Source organism: Prionailurus bengalensis, chromosome B4 (genome assembly GCF_016509475.1).
Source record: "Prionailurus bengalensis isolate Pbe53 chromosome B4, Fcat_Pben_1.1_paternal_pri, whole genome shotgun sequence".
NCBI classification, from domain to species: domain Eukaryota; kingdom Metazoa; phylum Chordata; class Mammalia; order Carnivora; family Felidae; genus Prionailurus; species Prionailurus bengalensis.
This window is the reverse complement of record NC_057358.1, coordinates 29,941,889-29,964,959: the sequence shown is the minus strand read 5'-3', so window position 1 is coordinate 29,964,959 and position 23,071 is coordinate 29,941,889. Positions and strand designations below refer to the sequence as shown.

Below are 23,071 nucleotides of genomic sequence, written 5' to 3'. Positions count from 1 at the left end.
CAAGCAGTGTGGAGGGCAGCTCTCCTCCCGTGAGCAGCCATTTTCTTGTATCATAACCAGAGAGGACAGGTACTGTGCCAAATTATTGCTTTAAGAAAACCTGCCAGTGTTGACCAGCCAAATCTATGACTGTTAGTTCTTTGTGGGATGTAACTCTGTAGTATGTTACATTTTAATCTATCTGTGTATGGAGAGCCAGTTACCTGGAAAATGCTGTGCTGAGTGGAGGTGGAACAAGCAGTTGACGTGGACTTTGCTGTTGAGTGTATTGTCTAGTTAGGACAAGTTGTGTTTATTCTAGGGAAACATAACAAATACCAAAGAATACTTTACTCATTGTACTGTACCAGATAATTTTCTGTAATAGATTTTGGGAAAAGATCAGCATTGGCTTAAGTGGTTTTGGAAGGCTTTATAAAGGAGCTTGGAATGGTATGAGCACAGAAATGGGTGACAGATGGGTGACATATTCCAAGGACACTGCAGGTATAAGGCAGAATTCAGTTTAATTTAGCAAAGTGTGTGTGTGTGTGTGTGTGTGTGTGTGTGTGTGTGTGTGTGTGTGTGTGTATCTGTTGAAGGCCTGGATTTTGTCCTCCAACTTTTGTCTGGTGTGGTTCACAGACGTGAGTATAGTTATAATAGACGTTTGAATTAAAACAACATGATATTGAGCATCACTGGAAGTTTGTTATTTGCTGTGCTAGAAACTTAAATAAAGAATCAGAAAAGGAGTAGTTCTGCTTATTGTGGTGTGAAGAGATGAAGAGCCAATGAAGGCCAAAAAAAAAAAAATTAGCATTTTATTTTGTTGTAGGGAATATAGTTTCAGTGGATGAGGAAAGTATTTACATGAAAAACTTACTGGGAATGTACCATTTGAAGTAGAGAAGTCACATTTGAGTGTATAAATATTTATTGAATGTGAGTAACTTAAGCTTTTGTACTCTTTGTGAAATTCAGAATAATAATTAGCTCTCCAATATCTTACAGTTAATGTACAATTTTTCTTTTTTTTAGAGAGAGAAAGAGAGTGAGCATAAGTGGGAGAGGGGCAGAGAGAGAGAGAGAGAAAGGGAGGGAGGGCCGGAGGGAGGGAATCTTAAGCAGGCTCCATGCCCAGCGTGGAGCCCAGTGCATGGCTTGATCTCATGACCATGAGATTGTGACCTGAGCTGAAATCTGGAGTCGGTCAGGTAACCGGCTGAGCCACCCAGGCACCACTGTATGACTTATTTCATATTATGATTTCAGTGCTTCCTAAAAGGGGTCATGGTAGGTCATATTTGATTGTTGGAGAAGGAGGTTGTAGTTTGAAAAAGTGCATTCAGCATTATATTAGGAAAAACAACAACAAAAAACACAATAGGAATGGATTTGTACTTGCTAAAGAAGCATGGATTTAAAAAGATTGAAAACCGTTTATTAAGTAGTCACTCAGGTTCTTATGTTTAGATGCCTGTGACTAGTGAATGTGTTGGAGAGCAAGAAGAAAATTCAGAAATTAAGTAAAATGTAATCTACAGATAATCGTAATGATGTGTGTTGCTAAGAGCTTTCACATTGATCATTGTATTTAGATATTATTCCCACCTAGTGCTGAGTACAATGGGAAATTGATTTCTCCCTTTGTATAGTTTGTTTTAAAACATGTGTTATATATTTAAAATATATGTAGTGCTGTTCTTGTTCCACTCCACTACAGGGCAGAGATGAGCTGTGGCAAAAGATATGGTCAAAATTTATTAGAGTTTTGATCAAGAAAGAATTTTAGAGTGATCTGCCTAAAAGTAGGTAAAATTACACAATTTGGGAACATAATTTACAATTCCCCTTAATGAAAATAATGTGGAACAACTGTTACTTTCATTGTTTATTGATGCTATTATAACAGGATGGTTAACATTTCACTTTTTGCTAGCTGCGTTCACAATTATCTTTGTAAACTTGCCCCATAGTTAAATTCTCAAACAAAACTCTTACTAACTTACTCCTTTCTCCTCCCAGGGAAGGGCCAAATCTATAGCCATAGGGAGTGTAGAGAAGGAACAGCTTACTAGGCTGGTTTGAAAAATATCTTTTTTTTTTTTTTTAACGTTTTATTCATTTTTGAGACAGGGAGAGACAGAGCATGAACAGGGGAGGGTCAGAGAGAGGGAGACACAGAATCCGAAACAGGCTCCAGGCTCTGAGCTGTCAGTACAGAGCCCGATGCGGGGCTCGAACTCATGGACCGTGAGATCATGACCTGAGCCGAAGTCGGCTGCTTAACCGACTGAGCCACCCAGGTGCCCCAGGTTTGAAAAATATCAATTGCTAGGTAATGTTTTCTCTTTTGAGTGCAAGGAGGATCTTGGAACAATTCATTTCAGGCAACTTTCCATGCTCGTTTTGGATCAGCCTTTAATAATACGGCTTAACAGTTTTGTTAAAGTGTTTAGTTTCCTGCTTGTGTTTAAGTTTGTCCTTCTTCAGTCTTCGAGTTTATTACATGCCCCCTCAGCAGTTTTTTTTAGTTTAATGCTTGATCGTTTTTTGTTTGCTTGTTTTGTCTTTACCAGGTTAACAGTTTATTATAAAAGGATATAACTCATAAACAGCCAGGTGGAAGAGATGCATAGGGCAAGGAATAGGGAAGGGGCAGGGAGCTTCTTCCATGCCCTCTCCCTAAATCTCCACAGTTTACTAACCTGAAAGCTCTGAATCTTTTTTTTTTTTTCTTTCATTCTCACATAGGCTCTCCTTTTGGAAGGGTGGTGGTAGTCTACCAGTTACCTGTTTCCTAGATCACTATTGGCTCTATCATAATGTGTCTGATTGGCTTGAATCATTTTGAATTCGGTGTGGTTTTTCTCGTCCATGCTTGGCCTGCCATGCTGATTCTGTTGCTCATATTTAAGAGTTCTATAGGGATTTCAACTTAAATTTCCTTCCTGAGTTCTCTATGCTTTTCCTCTAGTTTTGTTCTTAACTGTTTTTGACTGATTGCTAGAAGACCTATTTGAGATTTTCTAAGTCTCTTCAAGAACATAATGAATTCATCTAGATTTTCTCCTGGAAGATTCTTCACTTCCTTTAACTTTTCTTCTGTAGAAGTTTTTCCTGAATAAGTTCCATGCCCTTACCTGCCCCCCCCCACCCCCCCCGCCAGCTGATTTATCTTTGAGGCTTTTTATGTGCCAACATGCAGTATATCCATTCTTTATCTTTCCTGTGCACTTGTGGACTGGGTGGTAGGTGATGGTGATCCATCTTCCATATTCATGTTGCCTTGGAGAAGGTGGGTAGAGTACTTACTAGTGATGAATTTTGCTTCAGTCTATTCAGTTATTGTCATTTTCTTAAAGCATCTAGTCCCGTCATGAGCCGTTCTCAGGTTTCAAATCATTTTGTGAGCCTGTAGCTTTGGAGCAGACTAACCTTTGTTGTTGGAGCTCATTATCTTCAGGTTGATGCCACCTTTGGGTAAGAAGGGGTCAGTGCTCATAAAAAGCACTCTTTTATTCTGGTCGGGAGTAGTGAATTATAGAAAGGTTTCTAGTTGAGACTACTGTTCTATTTCTCCGCATTAGGCAGAAAAAGACTTCTAGTGAGGTATTAGTTGCATCTTCACATTGGAGTTTTTAGCCTTTTCTCTTTCCTATTTTCTCTCTCTTTCTTTTTTTCTTTTTTATCCTTTCTGCTAAGTTTTTGTTGATCATTAATTTTGGCTTATTGTTTGGGTCATAAACACTTTCATAGTCACCAGCACATACATCTTCCTGCCAGACAAAGGGAAGTAAAATGTTGACTTTCAATGTTCTTCTTGTAGGGGAAAGATGCTCTTGCCTCCGAGGAATGCGTCCTCCCTCTCACCCTGAAATTTGATGGAATAGAGATCAGTAGCATTTCTGAGCACCTTCCATGTGGACTTCCCCATCTGTCTGCTCTCTGTGGGGAGAAGTGGGAAGAGCTGTATGTGAATTCTCTGAGGCTTGCAGTTTGGCTCTGTGTTATTTTTATGGTCTACATTGATATTTAATACTATTCTTTTAGAATATTTTAGATTTTAGAAAAATCTAGATTTAGATTTTAGAAAAATATTTATCTTTTCCCTTTTAAAAAGCAGATACAGAAAATAATGATGGTGGGAGAGACTTTCTTATGTTTTTAGGAGAGATTTATGATATACCTTAATGTAGGTATCCTCATCTTTTCTACCATTAAGGGGAAAAGATTTTAAAATGTTATGACATAGGGGCGCCTAGGTGACTTAGTTTGTTGAGCGTCCTACTCTTGATTTTGGCTCAGGTTATAATCTCACCGATCTCATGGTTTGTGGGACCGATCCCTGTGTTGAGGCCCATGTTGGGTTCTGTGCTGACAGCAGAGCCTGCTTGGGACTCACCCTCTGCCTCTCCCTGGCTCACATGTGTGCTTTCTCTCTTTCAATACATAAACAAAAAGTTAGGACATAAAAACGGAAGTAAATTCTATTGTCTGGAAGAGCATTTGAAAAGTGAAAACCCTTAACTTTTTTTTTAAGTTTTATTTATTTATTTTGAGAGAGTGCTTATGTAGGGGAGGGGCAGAGAGAGAGAGAGGGAGAGAATCCCAGCAGACTGTGCATTCAGTGTGGAGCTTGAAGTGAGGCTCGAACTCCCCAACTGTGAGATTAACCAACTGAGCCACCCAAGCACCCCACCCTTAACTTTTCTTATTAGAAACCTACTTATATTGAAAGCTTGAGCTTTTGAATCAGACCTAGGTTCATATTCCAGCTGTGTCTAGCTTTATCTGGTATAGTAGATATGTAATACATACTTGCTGACTTGAATTTAATTGGTTGTATTGAATAAAAATGTACCCTTTGCAAATATTTTATAGGAAGAAATCTTTTGTGGATGACTTCTTTTTGTACTAGTTGGCTTTGGGCACCTTATTTTAAAACTTGAAATAACTGTAACTCACCGTATTTTTAAAAGTAATTTTTCTGTAAAATGTAATTTCTGTAAAATGTAATTTCTATAAATTTAGTACATAAAAAGTTACTGGAGATGTTATATGTAAATATAAATGCCAAATGAGTTATTTGTGACAATGTTAAAAACATTAAGTATATATTTAGAAGTTTGAATAGAACATAAAATCACACTTAATTTGGTGGATAAAGGTGAGTTTAGAGTGGAGATTAAAATAATTATCTGCAGTTTTTGACAATGTATGCAGTTCAGGCTATTAACCACGAAAATGTTATTGTTTGGGGGAGATGTTTAAGATGATTTATTGTTTAAGGAATGAATTATGACCCCTTAGATAAACTTGAATATGGTAAAAAAAAAATAATACTAGGGTAAAATGTCTCCACAGAAATAAGATGCAAAACCTGTGGGTACACTCATGAAATTTGACAATTAAAATAACTTGTTAGCCTCCATTCAGTTTGAAGCACTGAGAAATAAACTCACAGAACATTATAAATCCTTTCCATTTCTATGCTTTGAGTCAGTTCTCACACTGGACAGATATTCTTTTTTTTTTTTTTTTCAATAATGACTTGAGTAGGCCTTCAAAAACTTAGTTTCATGAAGCACAAATCCAATCTCACAGCTTGTGATTCAGACAGTCTGATCTCCATTATACCTATGTGACTCTGGAGAAGTTATTTAACCTCTCTGTGGTTTGGTTTCCTCATCTGTAAAGCAAAGGTAATATCATTGCCAACCACAGAGTCACTTGGGAGAGATAGCTGTTATTATTTTTTATCATTATTATTATTATAATCATTTGAAGGTGAATTAAAAGTGAGATGACTTTGCTACAAGTTACCCTAAATCATCAAAACTCAGTGTATTGTGTTATTCTTGTCTGTGCCTGCTGTATACCTACTCTGGCCCTGTAAATGAACAAATAGATCTTCCTTTTGTGGAACTACAGACAGGACTACAAACAGTCCATGAATGAAATCCCACTGGTGTAGAGCATTCAGATTCATGTTTCTACTGGTAAGATGTCTTTTCAGGGAAGTTTCCTTCTTTCAGCCTCTCCTAGGTTTGCTTCTCCTTGACAGAAGCCTCAAGTCTTCTATTTGCATTAGGTATGTTCTCTCCTACCCTGATCTTGTGTAAGGTAATCTGTGATACTGATGTTCATAAATAACCTGTATTTTGCCTAATGTAATATAAAACATCGAGATTTTGCTGCTTTTATTATTTTACATATAAATTGTTAGGAATCCAAGTGTTAGAACGTGTATTTAGAAGTCATCTAGTTATATTTAATTAATATGATAATTAGTATCTAATATTAAAGCTTCTGATTAAACCTTATTGTTAAACAGCATAGAAAGGTTTTGATAAGTCTCTGGATATAATAATGAACATTTATCTGTTCTTGACAGTCGTGTTATTTCTAACCCTTATCCTTTCTTCCAAATCTTGTTTCCCCCCTAATGTGGATCAGTCAAAATTTTTCTGGTTATAATTATGAATGAAAAAAAGCAAAATCTTCAAACATAGTTCAGAAATTTGGAGCTAGGCATTCTGTCCATTCTCTTAACTCTGTGCTAGCCTGTTACTGAAGTGCTGGGCATAACACACTCCTTGCCCTCCTTAAGCTTAACTGGTTTGGGTTTTGTTTTTGGTTTTTGGGTACCTCAATATTTTCAGTTACCTTTACCTTTAGTTTCTTTATTAAATATGAAGATACTGCACTTCATACAAAGAACGCCAAGCACTGACTTCCAGGAGATGGCTATTTATAAGACAGGTTAGCTTCACACAGCTAGTAGATGGATAAGAGCTACATGTATCTTAAATACTAAATTACAGTGTTTTTTTTTTTTTTTAATTTATTTATTTTGAGAGAGAGTGCACGTGTGTGCCAGTTGGGGAGGGAGGGAGAGGGGGAGAAAGGGAATTCCAAGCAGGCTGTGTGCTGTCAGTGCAGAGCCCTATTCGGGGCTCGATTGCACAAACCTCAAGATCATGACCTGAGCCAAGCTCAAGACTCTGATGCTTAACTCACTGAGCCACGTAGGCACCCCTTCAATACTAAATTTTTAAAACAGATTGTTTATATTTGATTTAGTACATGTATGTGTGTCTGACTTAAAACCCTCCACAGTTCTTGCCATCATCAGGGTCTTCAAGAGTTCATTCAGATAAAACTCACACTCTTTTCTAGTTGTTCTCTTGAGTCTTTCAACTCCAGTGGCCTTTGAGCACTGAATTAGAGACCCCTTCTGTCCTCACCTCCTCCTGGCCTCTTCTCTGATTGCAGCCAGTGCTGCTGGGAACAGTTCGTTTTATGACTCATTTTTGGCTGACTGCAGCATGCCTCAGGTTCCTCTTGGGACCTCCCTTGTCTGTCTGTGGGGTGAGAAGCTGGTGCAGCCTTCTGGGCAGATGCACTGTAGTTCTTGGAAGTGTGGGGGAATTAATACTCCTTGGGGCAAACTTTTACCTGTGGGGACTAGAATTAATTAATGTACTTCTCCACATTGACCCTCTTCTGGACACAGTTTCTGTGTGCTTCTCAAAACTTCTCAGCCAGATCAAGGCCCCAGGCACCCCCATGGTAAATAAGTCTCCTGAATTGGCTGTCTCGGTTCACTCTTTTTAGTATCTGTGTCTTTCCCTGGGGTCACCTCGGTAATAATAATCGCCTGCACTCCTGTTTTTGTCTCGACCTCTACTTTCAGAAGGAACTCTGGCCAAAACAATTGCCCAAAGCTGTAGCATCACTTAGACCTTTTTACCTAAGACTGCCTGTCTCTGAAATGATAAACCTGTCCTTATTTTCTAGCTCTCTTCCCTCCCCTGTTTACATGAGCCCCTTTTCTCTCACCTACCTGTTGTGCTCTTTGTTGTTAACTCTTTGTCAGCAATGCCAAGGCCTCCTCAGTGCCTGCACTTGTTCCGTAAACCAATGGATTAATGTAGTGATTTCGAAGTGAAGTCTGAGAACCCAAGGGAAGTAGTCTCAGTGATGTGAGCTGTAAGAATTTGTAAAACAATGTTTTGCTTTTGTGCTAATAATTGTAACAGTATGCAACCAACATCTGGATTATCTGGTTGACTACCTTGTAACAGAGTAATTATTATTTTAGTGCCTAGTTTGTATTTGCATATGTAAATGTTGGTTCATAATGTGTGAGAGCCAGGACTACGAAGCATTTTATATCTAGCTTTAAGTTGGCTGTATATACTTAAATGAATTGAAAATTGGTATCACTAGGGTGTCTACAGTAACTATTTTCTATTTAGAGAGGACCTGCACATTAATTCTGAGAACTCTTCTGGGCTTCTGAGTAATGTCAGAGAAAAATGTCATACAATTTAATATAGTTCTGCAAAACTTTTTGAGCATTGACTTTGTGCCAGGTGCTTCTAGGTACTAAAGCTGAATAAGACACACCAAGCCTCTGTCTTCTTGGAGCCCGGAGCCCATCAGGAAAGATGGGTGTGAGCAGGTAGTTTCGAGTGTTGCAGATGGGCCTTTGTAAGCCCTCAGCTCTGTGATGCTGCTATACGCATTCCTAGTGTCCTCCAGCCTTCAGCCCCACTTACTCCTGCCCTGCCCCTCCTGCAGAAGGGACCTAGGCTGCCCTGCTCTGCACTGACTGAAAGAAGCCCCTCTCCTTGGGCTCCTACACTCACCCGCACTCTGGATGCTCGCCCTCTCTGTGCCTTGGAGGCTCACCCTCTCCACACCATCAGTTACCCTCTCCTGTGTCTTCACCTCTCCAGCTCGCCTCTTTTCTGGAGTGTTCTTTCCTTCACAGTCTCCTCTGTTTCCTAGTCTCGGTTGTGCCTCTATGCCATCCACTGCTGGGTAATCATCTCTGACCCTGACCTACCTCCTGAGATGAGGATCTGTGTCTTAACTTCCCCATAGGTGTCGTCCTCCCTTGCTTCCCCTCAGGCTTCTCACCTTTTGCAGATCTGTAGCTAAGACATTATTTGCTCCTCTAACTTCATTCTCCTCCTGCCTTCTTTGTTCAAAAATGGTGATTCTTTTCTTTCTCACACTTCCTTTTCTAAGCAACTGTCAGGCCCCACTGGGCTACGCCGTAATCACACGTTTGTCTTCTTGTTCATCACTACCATGTGAGTTCATTTAGGCCCAACCTCAGCGGTGAGAGTAGTGCCCATATGTAGCTCTTGTCTTGACCCTCCTCCCCTCCCTCGCTGATTTTCTGCCATGAGTGTGTTGCGTGTGTGTGTGTGTGAGTGTATGTGTGTGGCGTGTGCTGCTCCATCCTGTGGTGTCTCCCTGCTGTGTATCGGGTAGTATCTCAACTGGGCATGGCTGGCTGGCTGCAACCTAACTCCTCCTGCCTTGCTGTCTTTGGTTTCTCTTTTTCCCATCTCACAACTTAAGTTTCAGAAATGCATAAGTATGTTAAGATTCTTTTTGGCCTTTATGATTTTTTAAGATTTTAACATAATTTGTACTTCAGAAAATTACAGGGATAAAAATATTCCTTCCCACAGACTAGATTTAGCTTACAAATAACATATAAATACATGTTTTCTAGTCTTTCTTCTGTAAAGCTAGAGCGAGACAATCCCAGTTGGGTGGTGAGGGTTGGGGAGTCACCCAAACATGTATGTTTAGAAATAAGATTGGAAAGAAGTTATCTAATTCTTCTCGGGACTCCATGACTTTGCACGTACTAACCTCTTGCCTGGAACACTTCTCTCCATTTGCCTGCCTGGTCCCATATGTCTACATTTCTAGTGTTGCCAAACTCATGAAGCCACTGAACGTGGCTAGGCAGATTTTGGTGTCCTCAGTGCACTTTGTCCTTATTTTCATTACAGAAACCATCATGACATATTGTAATCATTTGTATTTTTGTCTTGGAATGGAAAATTCCTGAGGCAGCAAATTTTGTATCTCCATATATGGCACAAAACCGGACATAGTTGGCAGAGGAGGAACTTCCAGAGCAGTGGGGGAGAAACCAGGAGAGCCCGAGGACTAGAGTGCATTAAGAAAGAATGGCAATGTGTATTAAGTGCTTTGTGTGAATTCTGTGGGTGGCAAACTGATGTATCTTGCAGAATACGTATTATAGGCAGTCAAGACATTTTTGAATGAATGAATGAATGAATGAATGAATGCAGACAGTAAGATAAGGCCTGGAGGGTTCTCTTTTGCAAGAGCAGTTTCACATGCATGATAGGAAATGGACACCAATTACAGCTGGTTGAGGAGGGAGTAGGGGATTACAGAATGGAGAACAGTATAGACAACTATTTCTAGACCTTTGATTTCAAACAGGAGAAAAAAGATAGGATCAGGATAATGCCTGGAGGCATCTCTCCCTGTTGGCCCCTCATACTGAACTGTTCTGCATGGAATGCCTTTGGTAGGAAACTCCTTTGCTTGGGAATCAGTGGAGCACAAGCCTCACATACTGAGCTTGTGGTTTTAGGCCCTGGTGGGCATCCAGGTAAATCTGAAGTGGATACTTACAAGACCACACTTGGAGAAGTGCTTCCTGAGGAGGTTCTGAAATGCTGCAGGAAGCTCTTGGGGTGTCCTTCTTCTCCCCACCCATGCAGGAGGGTCTAGTACCTTCAAGAGCTGGATTGACGGGGAGGCTGCTGAATCTTCTGTGCCATTTCCTCCGCATGTCCTGCTCTCTGTGGCGCACTTTCCTCCTGGCCACTTGTAACCCTGGTCTCTTCTCAGCCTTGTCCTCACTGCTCTTTACTCTTCATTGCTGCCTTCTTCTGTCTCCAATGGCTTCTCTGTTTCCTTGAGGGAAAGACTGGCCTTTTACAGGCGTAACCAGCCAATGACAGTGCCTCTCTGTGTCTTGTGAGTGTGCTGACCAGTCACAGGAGAGTTGACAAGTGTCCTTGAAACTGTTCTCAGCTCCTGTCCTGTTCTCTCAGCTGCTCTTCAACACTAAAGCCTTGTTCTGCCTTCTGGGTCTGGAGCTCTTCCAGAAGGCTGATCTCTGGCTTGTCAAGGTTTGCAGAAGGAAAAGGACAGGGTGGTTAAAGTAATATTTTAAAGGTACATAGCATAAGGTTGCGAGGCTGACTAATAATAGAATGTTTCTGTGACCTAGTAACTTTAGCTTAGTGGTAACCCTCTGAATTGTGTAATATTTTAAAAGGTTTTTCAAAGCAGTCTAGTGGTCATGAAGTAGCCTGAGGAATATCCTGAGGAAACACATATCAGCCCATATATGGAACAAATATTTGTTCTATTCACTTTGTGTAGAAACTGCCCAGATGGTCCATTCATCACAGTCTTAATGTTCCAGGCCCTTTTTGTCATAACTTTGGAATTGATAACATACAAATTGCTTAGAATTTTAGTCTACGTGGATTTATGGCACATAAACCTGTTGGATAGGCCATAGAAGGCAAACTGTAGGCATGGCCTGTTTCCATGACACTCTGCCTCTGTCGGTCTTTCGGATGCAGTTACAAGTGATATGTAAGCAAAACTATAAGCTCGTGGCACAGCAGAACTTTCTGGTCTGAGCACAGTGTAGAGTATGTAGCTACGCAAGTTATTCTTACTGCTCTTCTCTGGGAAGCCAACAGAGAAAGCTTAAACAGCATTTAACAGCAGAAGAGGCACAGGAATCCTGGGGTGCTCTGAGCACAATTTTGAAGCACTCTCCCAGAGCAGTGGGAATAGCATCCTAGAATAGAAGCTTTTGAAGCTAGAGGTTTGTTTGTTTGTTTTTTAAGAAATGTTTTTCCTGGGGCGCCTGGGTGGCGCAGTTGGTTAAGCGTCCGACTTCAGCCAGGTCACGATCTCGCGGTCCGTGAGTTCGAGCCCCGCGTCAGGCTCTGGGCTGATGACTCAGAGCCTGGAGCCTGTTTCCGATTCTGTGTCTCCCTCTCTCTCTGCCCCTCCCCCGTTCATGCTCTGTCTCTCTCTGTCCCAAAAATAAATAAACGTTGAAAAAAAAAAATTAAAAAAAAAAAAAAGAAATGTTTTTCCTACTAAAGGAAATTTACCAAGACAGAAGAAAATCCAACACAGTTACACAGCCATAATTGTTTTTATGAAGAAAGTGAAAAGAAGAAAACACTATGACAGTTTTAAGACAAAGAAACCTATTATTTTTATATTATGTGTATGTACTTTATGTTTGTACACTGTAATTTTTACATACATGTCATCTGAATATGTACTTTACATTCAAAATCATTTTAAAAACATTTTTGGTCTATATTGTATTTGGTTTTTGTATTGTTGTGGGAGAGGCAGATATTCATGCATAATTGGCTCCTGGTCCAAGAACAGTGAACAGTTAAAGGATAGGGTTAGTGACCTGTGGCGAGACCCATCTTTGACCAGCTCTGCTGAAGTGTAGATTAATATTATGAAAATGGAAAATAGTCCTATACCTAATGGGTGCAGGTTGGGATAATTCTGAATAATATACAGGATAATACTTAATTTATCTTTGGAGATTCTGGGAGACATTTAAGCCTCTGTCAGGTCTTCTTAAGGCTACCCTCCCGAACTTTTTCTTTTTAGGTCTCATTTGTAGATCTAGAAATTACAGGGAATTGAATGGAATATTTCACTAATCCCATGCATAGAAGTTGATTTTATTTAAAAAGATAACTAATTCTAGGAGATCAGACTCAAAAATTAAGTCAGGCCTTCCTTGTATAGGATGTTGGTCTTAGCCTGAGGAGAAATGGGAATTATTGAAAAGTTGTAATCAAGGGGGTGAATCGTGAGGATTTCGACAGGTTCACTCAAAATTCAGTATTGAGGTAACAGAGGCATCTGGATGTGGCTGGCTGTGTGGCCCCCATAGGAGCCACAGAAGGTAATAGGCACAGAGAGAGATTCCGTGGAACAAAGACTGTTAATAGCTTTTATGGTGTTAGCGAATACTTGGCACGTTTTTGAGCACTGTTAATTAGATGTTAGAATATATTTGATAGGGAGAAAGGCAAGAATGGATTCAGGGATCTGGAACAGAAACTATTGTAGAGTAAGTGAAAGATGAGGTAACTGGGAAGGGGAGGTGGTAGGAAAAAGGATATAAAGAAGGATGGCAGAAGCAATGGTCTGAGAGGTATTATGTTTATGAAATCAACAGAAGATAAGGTGACTGGGAATGTTTTGTGTTTAACGTGTTATCTTTTTTGTTATTTTCTTAATATTTAGCCATGTACATTTTGTATTTCAGATGAATTTACAACTGATTTTCTGGATTGGACTGATCAGTTCAATTTGCTGTGTGTTTGGCCAAGCAGGTAAAAAAAAAAAAAGTTTTCTGGTTATCTTTTCGTTTCAGTGTCTTGTATTACTTCTTGATCAGTTAGATTCCATCATGCTGCTCCTTCTGAAAGCCCTGCAGCGCCCCATCTCACTCAGGGTGACAGGCAGTGTTCTCACAGGGGCCTGCAAGGCCCTTCGGCATCCGGCTCCTCTCGCCGCTACCACCCAGAATAGAGATAAGGCCAGTTGGCTAAGGAAATGCCGAAGCGACAGGAATACAGTACGCTGCAGAAAGGTCTTTTAAGATTGTAACAGAGGTTTAAGTGAGCAGAGAGAAAGCAAAGGTGTGTAATGTATTAGAAAATAAAGTAAATGTGTAGGATGATGGATTATGAACAAGCCATTACTATCACAACTGACGTTCTAGAAGATGTTCTCCCTCTTTGATCATAAAATCTTGGCAAAATGTTGGCATTATCTAGAAGATGAATAAAAAGTAAAGCTGAAAATGTATTTAATCCTCTTACAAACCATGGTGCACCCAGCTCTGGAATAATGGATGTGTAGTTCCCTCCTCCAAATCTCAAAACATACATTACATGTGACATTTATTTGATCTTTATTTGATCTCAGGACAGGAAGGAGTTACTACATGGAAAAATGAAGGAAGAAACTTTAAAGGAAATTAATGATAATGTTGATTTACTTAAAACCAACAACAACATAAAATCTCAAAGTGTGTAGATGTCAGAACACCATCATCTTCTCAACAAGATGAGAAACTCAGTAAAGGTTTAATTTCATTAGCATGTATAGAGACCTAATAAAAACAGATGAATGCCATAGAGGAATCATTTGCAAACAAAATTTACAAAACAAATGGTCAGTAAAATATGGTAAGAATGAAACCTTAAATAAGTGACAAGTGAATTGATACTCTAATGGGGTTAAATGAGTAAAAGATTTTTTATATTAAAAAAGTACTTGGAGGTGCCTGGGTGGTTCAGTCGGTTGAGCAGCTGACTTAGGCTCAAGTCATGATCTTTTGGTTCATGAGTTCGAGTCTCTCATCAGGCTCTTTGATAACAGCTTGGAGCCTGGAGCCTGCTTCGGATTCTGTGTCTCCTTCGCTCTCTGCTCCTCCCTGCTCCTGCACACTCTTTCTCTCTGTCTCTGAAAAACATAAGTAAACATGAAAAACAATTTTTTAAAAAAGTACTTGGTGCTTGCTGAAGGTTTGGTGAACATGGTATTTTGTATACTGTTTGTGGGATTATAAATTTGAATATTACTTTTGGATAGAAGTTAGTGTACATTAAGAATATTAGAGGCGCCTACATGGCTCAGTTGGTTGAGTGGCCGACTTCGGCTCAGGTCATGATCTCGTGGTCCGTGAGTTTGAGCCCTACGTCGGGCTCTGTGCTGACAGCTCAGAGCCTGGAGCCTGTTTCAGATTCTGTGTCTCCCTCTCTCTGACCCTCCCCGTTCATGCTCTGTCTCTCTCTGTCTCAAAATAAATAAACGTTAAAAAAAAAAAAAATTTAAAAAAAAGAATATTAAAAACATTAATAGTTTTCCACTCAGTGTTTCTATTGTTTTTCATCTGTGATAAGGAAATCATTAGAGTTTTACATTGTGAGAATGGTCACCACAGTGGGTACATATATGTGCATGTATGTTTATATTTGTGTTTGGAGAATTTGTGCACGTGAGCAAGTGTGTGAGTGATGCACTTATGCAATTGAAAAAATCTAAATTTGTCCAACATTAAATAGGGTACATTAATATAGTGTAATATATAACCATTAAAAGGCATATTTTTGAAGATTTTTTTTTTTTTAAGTTTATTTTGAGAGAGAACATGAGTACCTGAGCAGGGTAGAAGCAGAGAGAGAGGAGAGAGAGAATCCCAAGCAGGCCCCATGCTGTCAGTGCAGAGCCCATCATAGGGCTCAATCTTATGAACTATGAGATCATGACCTGAGCCAAAATCAACAGTTGGACACTTAACCGACTAAGCCACCCAGGCTTCCAGTTCCAGAGAACTGGAAATGAAACAAGATAAAGTATAAAAAGTAGTATGCAAAATATATATTCTCTATATAAATAATGTCTCTATGTGTGGTTCCTTGCTATTTTTTTTTTTAAATCTGTCTTTATAGAAAAAAGACTGGAAAGAAATATACAAAAGTGTTAACAGTAGTTATCTCTTAGGGAGTGGATTATGGGTGATTTTTTTGTTTTTTATGCTTTTATATATTTTCCAAATTTTCTATTATGGGTATATGTTAGGTTTATAATTAGAGAATACACATTGGAGACAGACCATGTTAGTGCTTACCACATGAAAGGCATGCTGATCCTTAGGTAGGTTCAAAGAAATGTGAGACATACTTTGGACATAGAGCTTGAAAAATCATGAGATTGTGGACTGGATGAATTGGGCTTTTCAAGTATTTACATACTAAAAATAAAAGGAAAGCAGTTGCAGATGCTTCTGGAGGTATGGATATGGTAGTATGAGTTAATTGAAAATAAATAATATTTTACCCAGTTGTAAGAAAACTGATAATTATGACCATCAAACAATAGATCCTGAAATTATGCCTTTGAGGAAAAGAATAAGCGTATAGATTACTGGTACGTAATCTGCTATAGAAGACAAGAAAAAGATCACTATTTTTTCATGGCTCTCTATGCCAAGGTAATCTGAAATCACCAGTCTTTGGAGTACATCTGGATCAGTTCAGTAACTATTATGTAACATAACATAACATAATGTAACGTAACATGATGTGATATGATATGATATAATATAATATATAGTATTATAATATGTAACAATATATGACATTTTGTTATTCATATTTAACGTTTATATATGTTGCATTTTAATCATTTTTCATTATTTTCTCTCTTGAAACTTCAAGTAAAGTTGCCTGTTCTTTGTTTCTCCTGACAGATGAAAATAGATGTTTAAAAGCAAATGCCAAATCCTGTGGAGAATGTATACAAGCAGGGCCAAATTGTGGATGGTGTATAAATTCAGTAAGTAAGATTGCTCAAGGCATTTACTCTCTAGTCATTTACTGTTGCCCAATTTTGTACCCTTACGAAATGTTAGATATGATTTTCACTTAAATCAGTGTTTATCGAATAAGTATCAATTCTGTGTCTAACACTATGTGATGGTCTGGAGGTGTGCTATTTAAACACAGTAGCCACTAGGCACATGTAGCTATTGAGCACTTTAAATATACTCCAAGATGTTCCAAATTGAGAATTACTGTAAGCCCCAGATACATCCCAAAGTTTGAAGACTTAATGATTAAAAAAATCATTAATAATGTTGAAATGATAATATTTTGTATATATTGTTAAAATTAGTTTCCTGTTTCTTTTTATTTTTTCTTTTTGTGTGGCAACTAGATAATTTTAAAGTACGTTGGTAGCTCGCCTTTGTGGCATGCATTATATTTCTATTGAATAGCCTCCCATAAATCCCTAGCCATTTAATTTGACTGTTGTAGATTTTTCTCTTTTTTTGACAGGAGAGGTAGAAATTAACCTTCCTAATTATATTTGAGTTAAAACTAAAATAGAATTGATTTGCATCCTAATAAAAGCCCATTGAGGTTAGGGTTTAAATTTTATTCAGTGGTCATCTCTGTACATTGCTTACTTGATACCTTTCACAAAGCTTACTAATGTTAAATGAAAAAGTAAATGTATGAATGAATGAATCAAAACAGAATAAAGGGAAGTCATTTTGAGGATTTATAATTTATTCACAGGGTAAATAATATCAGAAGGTCAAAGGTTAATTGCTTGATTTTAGTCAGACATTTGACCCCACACATTTCAACTGCCTGTTTGTAGCTGTACGTAACTGGTCAAATATCAGATATTTTGTATGGTTTAACCATATGAAAGGGAAAATCAGAGGTTTTTGTTTTGTTATTTCAAAGTTTTCCTAGTGACACTTTCTGTTCTCATAAAAATGGTATTCTGGAATTCATTTGGAGACAGTGGAAGAAATGGGGAGTGCTCTGAGTTTTGTCTCAGGCAAGGCTTACTTGCCAAACTGTTCTTAAGCCTTTGATATTTGTGGCATAATTCTTAAATTATTAAAGGGTATTTCAGAAAGTGTTTAGTGAAACTTTGAGTGTTACAGTCTTAAGTTTTCCATGCTAGGCTCCTGTGCTTTGGTAGTATTTTAGGTTTGATAATACAAGAAAGTAGTTCAGCTTTGAATTATCTGACTTTTGGTATTCCCTTCCAGGTGTTTTTCTAGTTACATAAATGCTCTTTATGTAACTGATCAAAAAAAGTAACTGATCAAAACCATTGTATATTCTTTGTATTTAAATATCCTCATTACACAGCACTGTGAAATTTGTAGATAGTAAACAAATACCATATGAAATTGAAGATAAAGTGACCCAAAATAAAAGGCATTTCCTCATTTTCCCAGTGTCAAAATTAAAAAACAAAAAAAACAACTCTGGCCTAGTACAACTATATACAATTTTTAGGGATATATGTGAAATACTCAAATGTCTATTATAATAATTGATTGTTACAGGTACACATTTTGAAGTGACACATACCCACCCATACACTAAGGTCATTGTTTTTCTCCTCTCTCAGATTTCGTGAAAAATTTTTATTCAGAGATTTTACGTGCATCTTAACAGCAGTGTTTTTGCTTTCACTGAGATACTTCTTCAGTCATCTGATAAGATTTTTATTTCCATCTAATTTGTTTGAGGTATAACACATTTTGAGGTCATATCACTACTGGAAATTTTACCCCAAGCCACAAGTACCATTTATATACCATTCAGACCTTTTTTATTTTTATTCTTTTAAAATGCACTCTGTGGAAATATATTCATGACCTTGTCAGGTAATCAAATTTTACTGTGATTATTGTTTTGTATTGTCACATAATCACCACCGTGATTATTGTTTTTAAAAATAAATTTTAAAAGACTTATTTAAAATACTAACCAATACTTGAAATTTTTTCAAACCTCTAGGAATACTTACTAATTCTGTGGTAAGTTTCTTGGTCTCCTTTTTAAAAATTGTATCATTAATTGAGACATCTTCAGGCTAATGAGAGACTTATATAAGATTTTTCTAAGGGAAATTTTGGGGAAAAACTACTTGTCCAGTATTTGGGTATATACATTATTAGTGGCCATTAAGCATTCTGAATAAGTGATTTCACTGAAGAAATTCCTTTGATTAAATACTTATAATTTGAAAGTGGGACAGTTAAAATGTACATTTAGGTCAGTCCTAAATATTACCAAAGTAATAAATTATTAATAATATATTAACAAAGGTATTACTTTTCTAGAGAATGAGTTCATTTGTTTTTATTTTATTTTATTTTAATTTTTTTTAACGTTTATTTATTTTTGAGACAGAGAGAGACACAGCATGAATGGGGGAGGGGCAGAGAGAGAGGGAGACACAGAATGGGAAGCAGGCTCCAGGCTCTGAGCCATCAGCCCAGAGCCCGACGCGGGACTCGCACCCGCAGACCGCGAGATCGTGACCTGAGCTGAAGTCGGACGCTTAACCTACTGAGCCACCCAGGCGCCCTAAGTTCGTTTGGTTTTTAAACAAGAGCATATGATTTGGGTGAAGAGGGTGTTTTGTTTAAAAACCAAAAATGAAGTGTGTTAGTTGTGTCACTTGATTTTTGCATTTAAATATTGCATGTTTGCAATTATGATTAAACAGAATGTTTGGCTATTATACTTACTATTTATACCTATATTTTGTATGTCACTTAGACATTTTTACAAGAAGGAATGCCTACATCTGCGCGATGTGATGATTTAGAAGCTTTGAAAAAGAAAGGTTGCCATCCAGATGACATAGAAAATCCCAGAGGCTCCAAAGATGTAAAGAAAAATAAAAATGTAACGAACCGTAGCAAAGGAACGGCAGAGAAGCTCCAGCCGGAAGATATTACTCAAATCCAGCCTCAGCAGTTGGTTTTGCAGTTGCGATCAGGTACAGAAATCTAATTGCATGAATACCTTTATTTCAACAGGAGCTTTTTGACAACTTTATATTTTCCGTCAGGGGGTTTTCACATATGGACTGGTACTCACATAGAAATGTGGAATGTGTCAAAATTTAGAAATTTGTAGCAGACATAGCAATCTGCAAGTCACATTAACTTGAAATAATAAAGGTTGCCTCATGTTCAAAGCAAATTCTGTTAAAGAGTCAGAAAGTATTATATTTAATGGGTTTTAAAAATAAAAGTATCCATCCTGAGGTATAATTAATATACAGACAACATTCTAACCTGTGTTTTTCCTTGTATTTGTTTAATGTTGTGAAAATAGTAAGTTTTTATGAGAATCTGTGGCAGTCCTGCATCTGAAAAAAGAAAGAAGAAAACAAGCCTTCTTCCTCCACTTCCCAGTTTCCGTCCCTTTTCTCTCAACAGAATGGTGCACACTTGTGGTCTCCATGACTTCCCCTCTTGAGCACTTTTCAGTCTGCTTCTCTACCTGTTTTGGCAAAGCTCTACCATCACTTTGAACCACCAAACCTAGTGGATCCCTGTCAGGGCCTTTTTTCTTCTTTTAACCTTTCTGTACCGTTCCTTGAAACTTCTTGAAATGCTCTCCTCTTGGCTTCAGCAGTAGCACTCCTAGTTTTTATCTCTTAACATTACTTTCCAGTCTCCTTTTTGTGTCTTTTTTCTTCTTCCTCTTTGTAGTGCAGTTAATTGTTGCTTTTCCCTCGTAACTTTAAAGCCATTTGTGTGCTGTAACACAGCCTTTCTCCTAAGCCCCAAACACATTTACTCAGCTGCCTACTAGAAATCTGTATAGAGAACATCCACAAGTTAACAAACAATGAGTTTTCACCCAAACCTTCTCTTTCTTCTGCGTTTTCTAAATGCATTTTACCTTCTGCCTCTTTTATCCCTCGCCTCTTCTTCTTCCTCATGGTTTCAGTTCAGATCTTCATGTCTTCCTCAAGGATTTTTGCAGTAGTTTCTTAACAAGGCTCTTTGTCTCTACAGTTCATTTTTAAAACTTTTTTTTTTTGCCAGGTTTTCTGAAGTAAAAATCAGACGATGTTTACTTAACATATAAACAGAGTACAGAATGTCTTACAACTTCACCCTCTAGAAGTCAGGTATACTCTCTAATGTGCCCTGCCTTACCCACCCCAGTCTAATTTATGCAGTTGCATCTATCTCTTGTCCTTGGTCATAGTTATAAATCTACTGTTTGTCTATCTTGCCCATGGGAGTATTGTCTTTTTCATCTTGAATGCCCAGTGCTTAGCATGGTAAGTATTTGTTGAATGAAATGGAGTATACACTCATTTAATTAACCAGTGAAATTCCCAGGTTTTTGTAAAGATTATTGCAGTGGGGTGTCTGGGTGGCTCAGTCGGTTGAGCTTCCGACTTCGGCTCAGGTCATGATCTCATGGCTCGTGAGTTCGAGCCCTGCGTTGGGTTCTGTGCTGACAGCTCGGAGCCTGGAGCCTGCTTCGGATTCTGTGTCTCCCTCTCTCTCTGCCCCTCCCCTGCTCATGCTCTGTCTCTCTCTCTCTCTCTCAAAAATAAAATAAACATTCAAAAAAAATTTAAAAAAAAGATTATGGCAGTAATACATTTCATTTTATAGTGTTTATTTTTTGAATCCATTTTGGTTTTTCTCATTTGCTTTTGATTGCTGGAAACTAACTTTGTTTTCTAATCTCTGTTTAATTAGGGGAGCCGCAGACATTTACATTAAAATTCAAGAGAGCTGAAGACTATCCTATCGACCTCTACTACCTTATGGACCTCTCCTACTCTATGAAAGATGATTTGGAGAATGTCAAAAGTCTTGGAACGGATCTGATGAATGAAATGAGAAGGATTACTTCAGATTTCCGTATTGGTAGGGATATCAAGAAAACTCATAATTTTCATTTGTCTAAGTCTCGGCAATTTTGTTCTTCATCACATACTTATGAAATAAACAGGCCAGTTTTTAGCCTTTTCTTTCTGAGAGGAAACCTAATCCTGTCACATATCTAGTAATCTTTGTCCCTTCTTGTTCCTCTGTTACTTTATGCTACCATGTTACTTAACACACATCATACCACCATAGATAATGAAACAGGGACTTATTCTATTCATGTGTTGTATTATAAACATGTTGAGTACTCAAATTGTAATTCGTTACTAATTAATGACTACACCTGTCAGTACAGCCTAATCTCATTTTACACCTGGATTTTTTGTGTTAGAATGATCTCCTTTCCAAACTTTATTATTAAAACCTTATTTCTCATTAAAGAAAAAGGTTGACTTCTATGTGGTAACATACTTTATTTTTTTTAATGCAAGTTCATGTCTATCCAGCCATCTGTCCTTCTCTCTACATGCATTTTTCCTTTACAGGATTTGGCTCATTTGTGGAGAAGACCGTGATGCCTTACATTAGTACAACACCAGCCAAGCTCAGGAACCCTTGCACAAGTGAACAAAACTGCACCAGCCCATTTAGCTACAAAAATGTGCTCAGTCTTACTGATAAAGGGGAAGTATTTAATGAACTTGTTGGTAAACAGCGCATATCTGGAAATTTGGATTCTCCAGAAGGTGGCTTTGATGCAATCATGCAAGTTGCAGTTTGCGGAGTAAGTGCATTCATTTCCTGCAAAGGGCTATTGTATGAATTTTAGGTGTGATTTTACTCTCAGTACAGAAACATTACCTACATACCAAATCATCCTTCATTATCCCAGAGAAGTACAGAACTGGATCCCTTAAATTCCCTCCAGCTACACAAGTGTTTTGTAAAAGCATATTTAATCATTACGTCCTTATTTCAACCAGGCAATTACTTCTTTTATACGGGATTTTAAAAGCCAGAATGCTCACCATTTGAAACAGTGGGGCAGTTTAGCTATGCTTGGCTAGCATTCTAGGTGTTTAGAAGAGGCACAGGTGTCCTGACTTTCTGGCTTGTGCCAGAGATGGAATTGATCTTGTCCAAGGATTCACCAGGAGAATTGAAAGAGCTCAAATGGAATTGTATCTCCAATACCATTTTCCTTTGATCAGTTTTCTTCTCATTGTCTTTGAAAGATGCCTTCCTGTGTCTTAGTAATTCAAAAAGAACTTTTTAAATTCTGCTTTGTAATCTATATGAACATATATATTTTGAGAAGCCCTACAATATTAATAATTGTATTTATTTTTTGAATTTATTTTTGAGAGAGAGAACACATGAGGGGGGGAGAGAGAGAGAATCTTAAGCAGGTCCCATGCTCAGCTGGAACCCACTGTAGGGCTCAATCCCACAACTGTGAGATCCTGTGAGCCAAAATCAAGAGTGAATAGGATGTTTAACTGACTGAGCCACCCAGGCGCCCTTATTAATAATTTTAATTGTAAGGTTTTTAGTAAGCTCATCTCCATTAGACTAGTGATAGAATTCTATGACCCATTTAGCAGCTGAAGATTTTGAGATGACATTTTCATGACATGGCTGAAGCTTAAACCAGTAAGCATTGTGAGGTATTAAATAAGATTTGCCTTAAGACCTACTTCTGTCTCATTTTTCCTCTTTTTTTTTCCTTATAGTACCCCTGTTCCCTAGAACACTCATATATGTTCCCTGTTCCTTGATTCCTGAAGCTTCTTAATGGTTATTTTTCGACCAGTTTTTGCTAAGGTGCTATATCTTATATCCAAGATATCCAAGATAATGATATGGTGTAGCAGTATGGTATAGTGTTTAAGAGAATAGACTGTTCGAACGTGGTTTCACATTTTCCCATCGCTACTGATGCTAGACAATTTACTTAGCCACACTCGAGGACTG

At 38.1% G+C, this 23,071-nt stretch overlaps 1 protein-coding gene and 1 long non-coding RNA gene across 5 annotated transcripts in view; one reads left to right on the top strand and one right to left on the bottom strand.

Annotated features, from left to right (window-relative positions):
- Positions 1-23,071, top strand: part of ITGB1 (integrin subunit beta 1) — a 47,069-nt gene that overhangs the window by 5,040 nt on the left and 18,958 nt on the right. For all 4 annotated transcript variants that reach the window (XM_043564852.1, XM_043564855.1, XM_043564851.1 and 1 more), the window contains exons 2-6: positions 13,169-13,235; positions 16,163-16,248; positions 19,011-19,233; positions 20,966-21,136; positions 21,643-21,881. In XM_043564852.1, coding sequence (XP_043420787.1) covers positions 13,169-13,235; positions 16,163-16,248; positions 19,011-19,233; positions 20,966-21,136; positions 21,643-21,881 — 786 coding nt within the window. The remainder of the gene's footprint in view (positions 1-13,168; positions 13,236-16,162; positions 16,249-19,010; positions 19,234-20,965; positions 21,137-21,642; positions 21,882-23,071) is intronic.
- On the bottom strand, positions 2,678-10,861 carry LOC122473977. The gene is made up of 3 exons (XR_006294750.1): positions 10,465-10,861; positions 7,832-7,975; positions 2,678-3,856 (listed from the first exon to the last, which is right to left on the bottom strand). It is a non-coding gene; the product is annotated as an uncharacterized LOC122473977 (long non-coding RNA).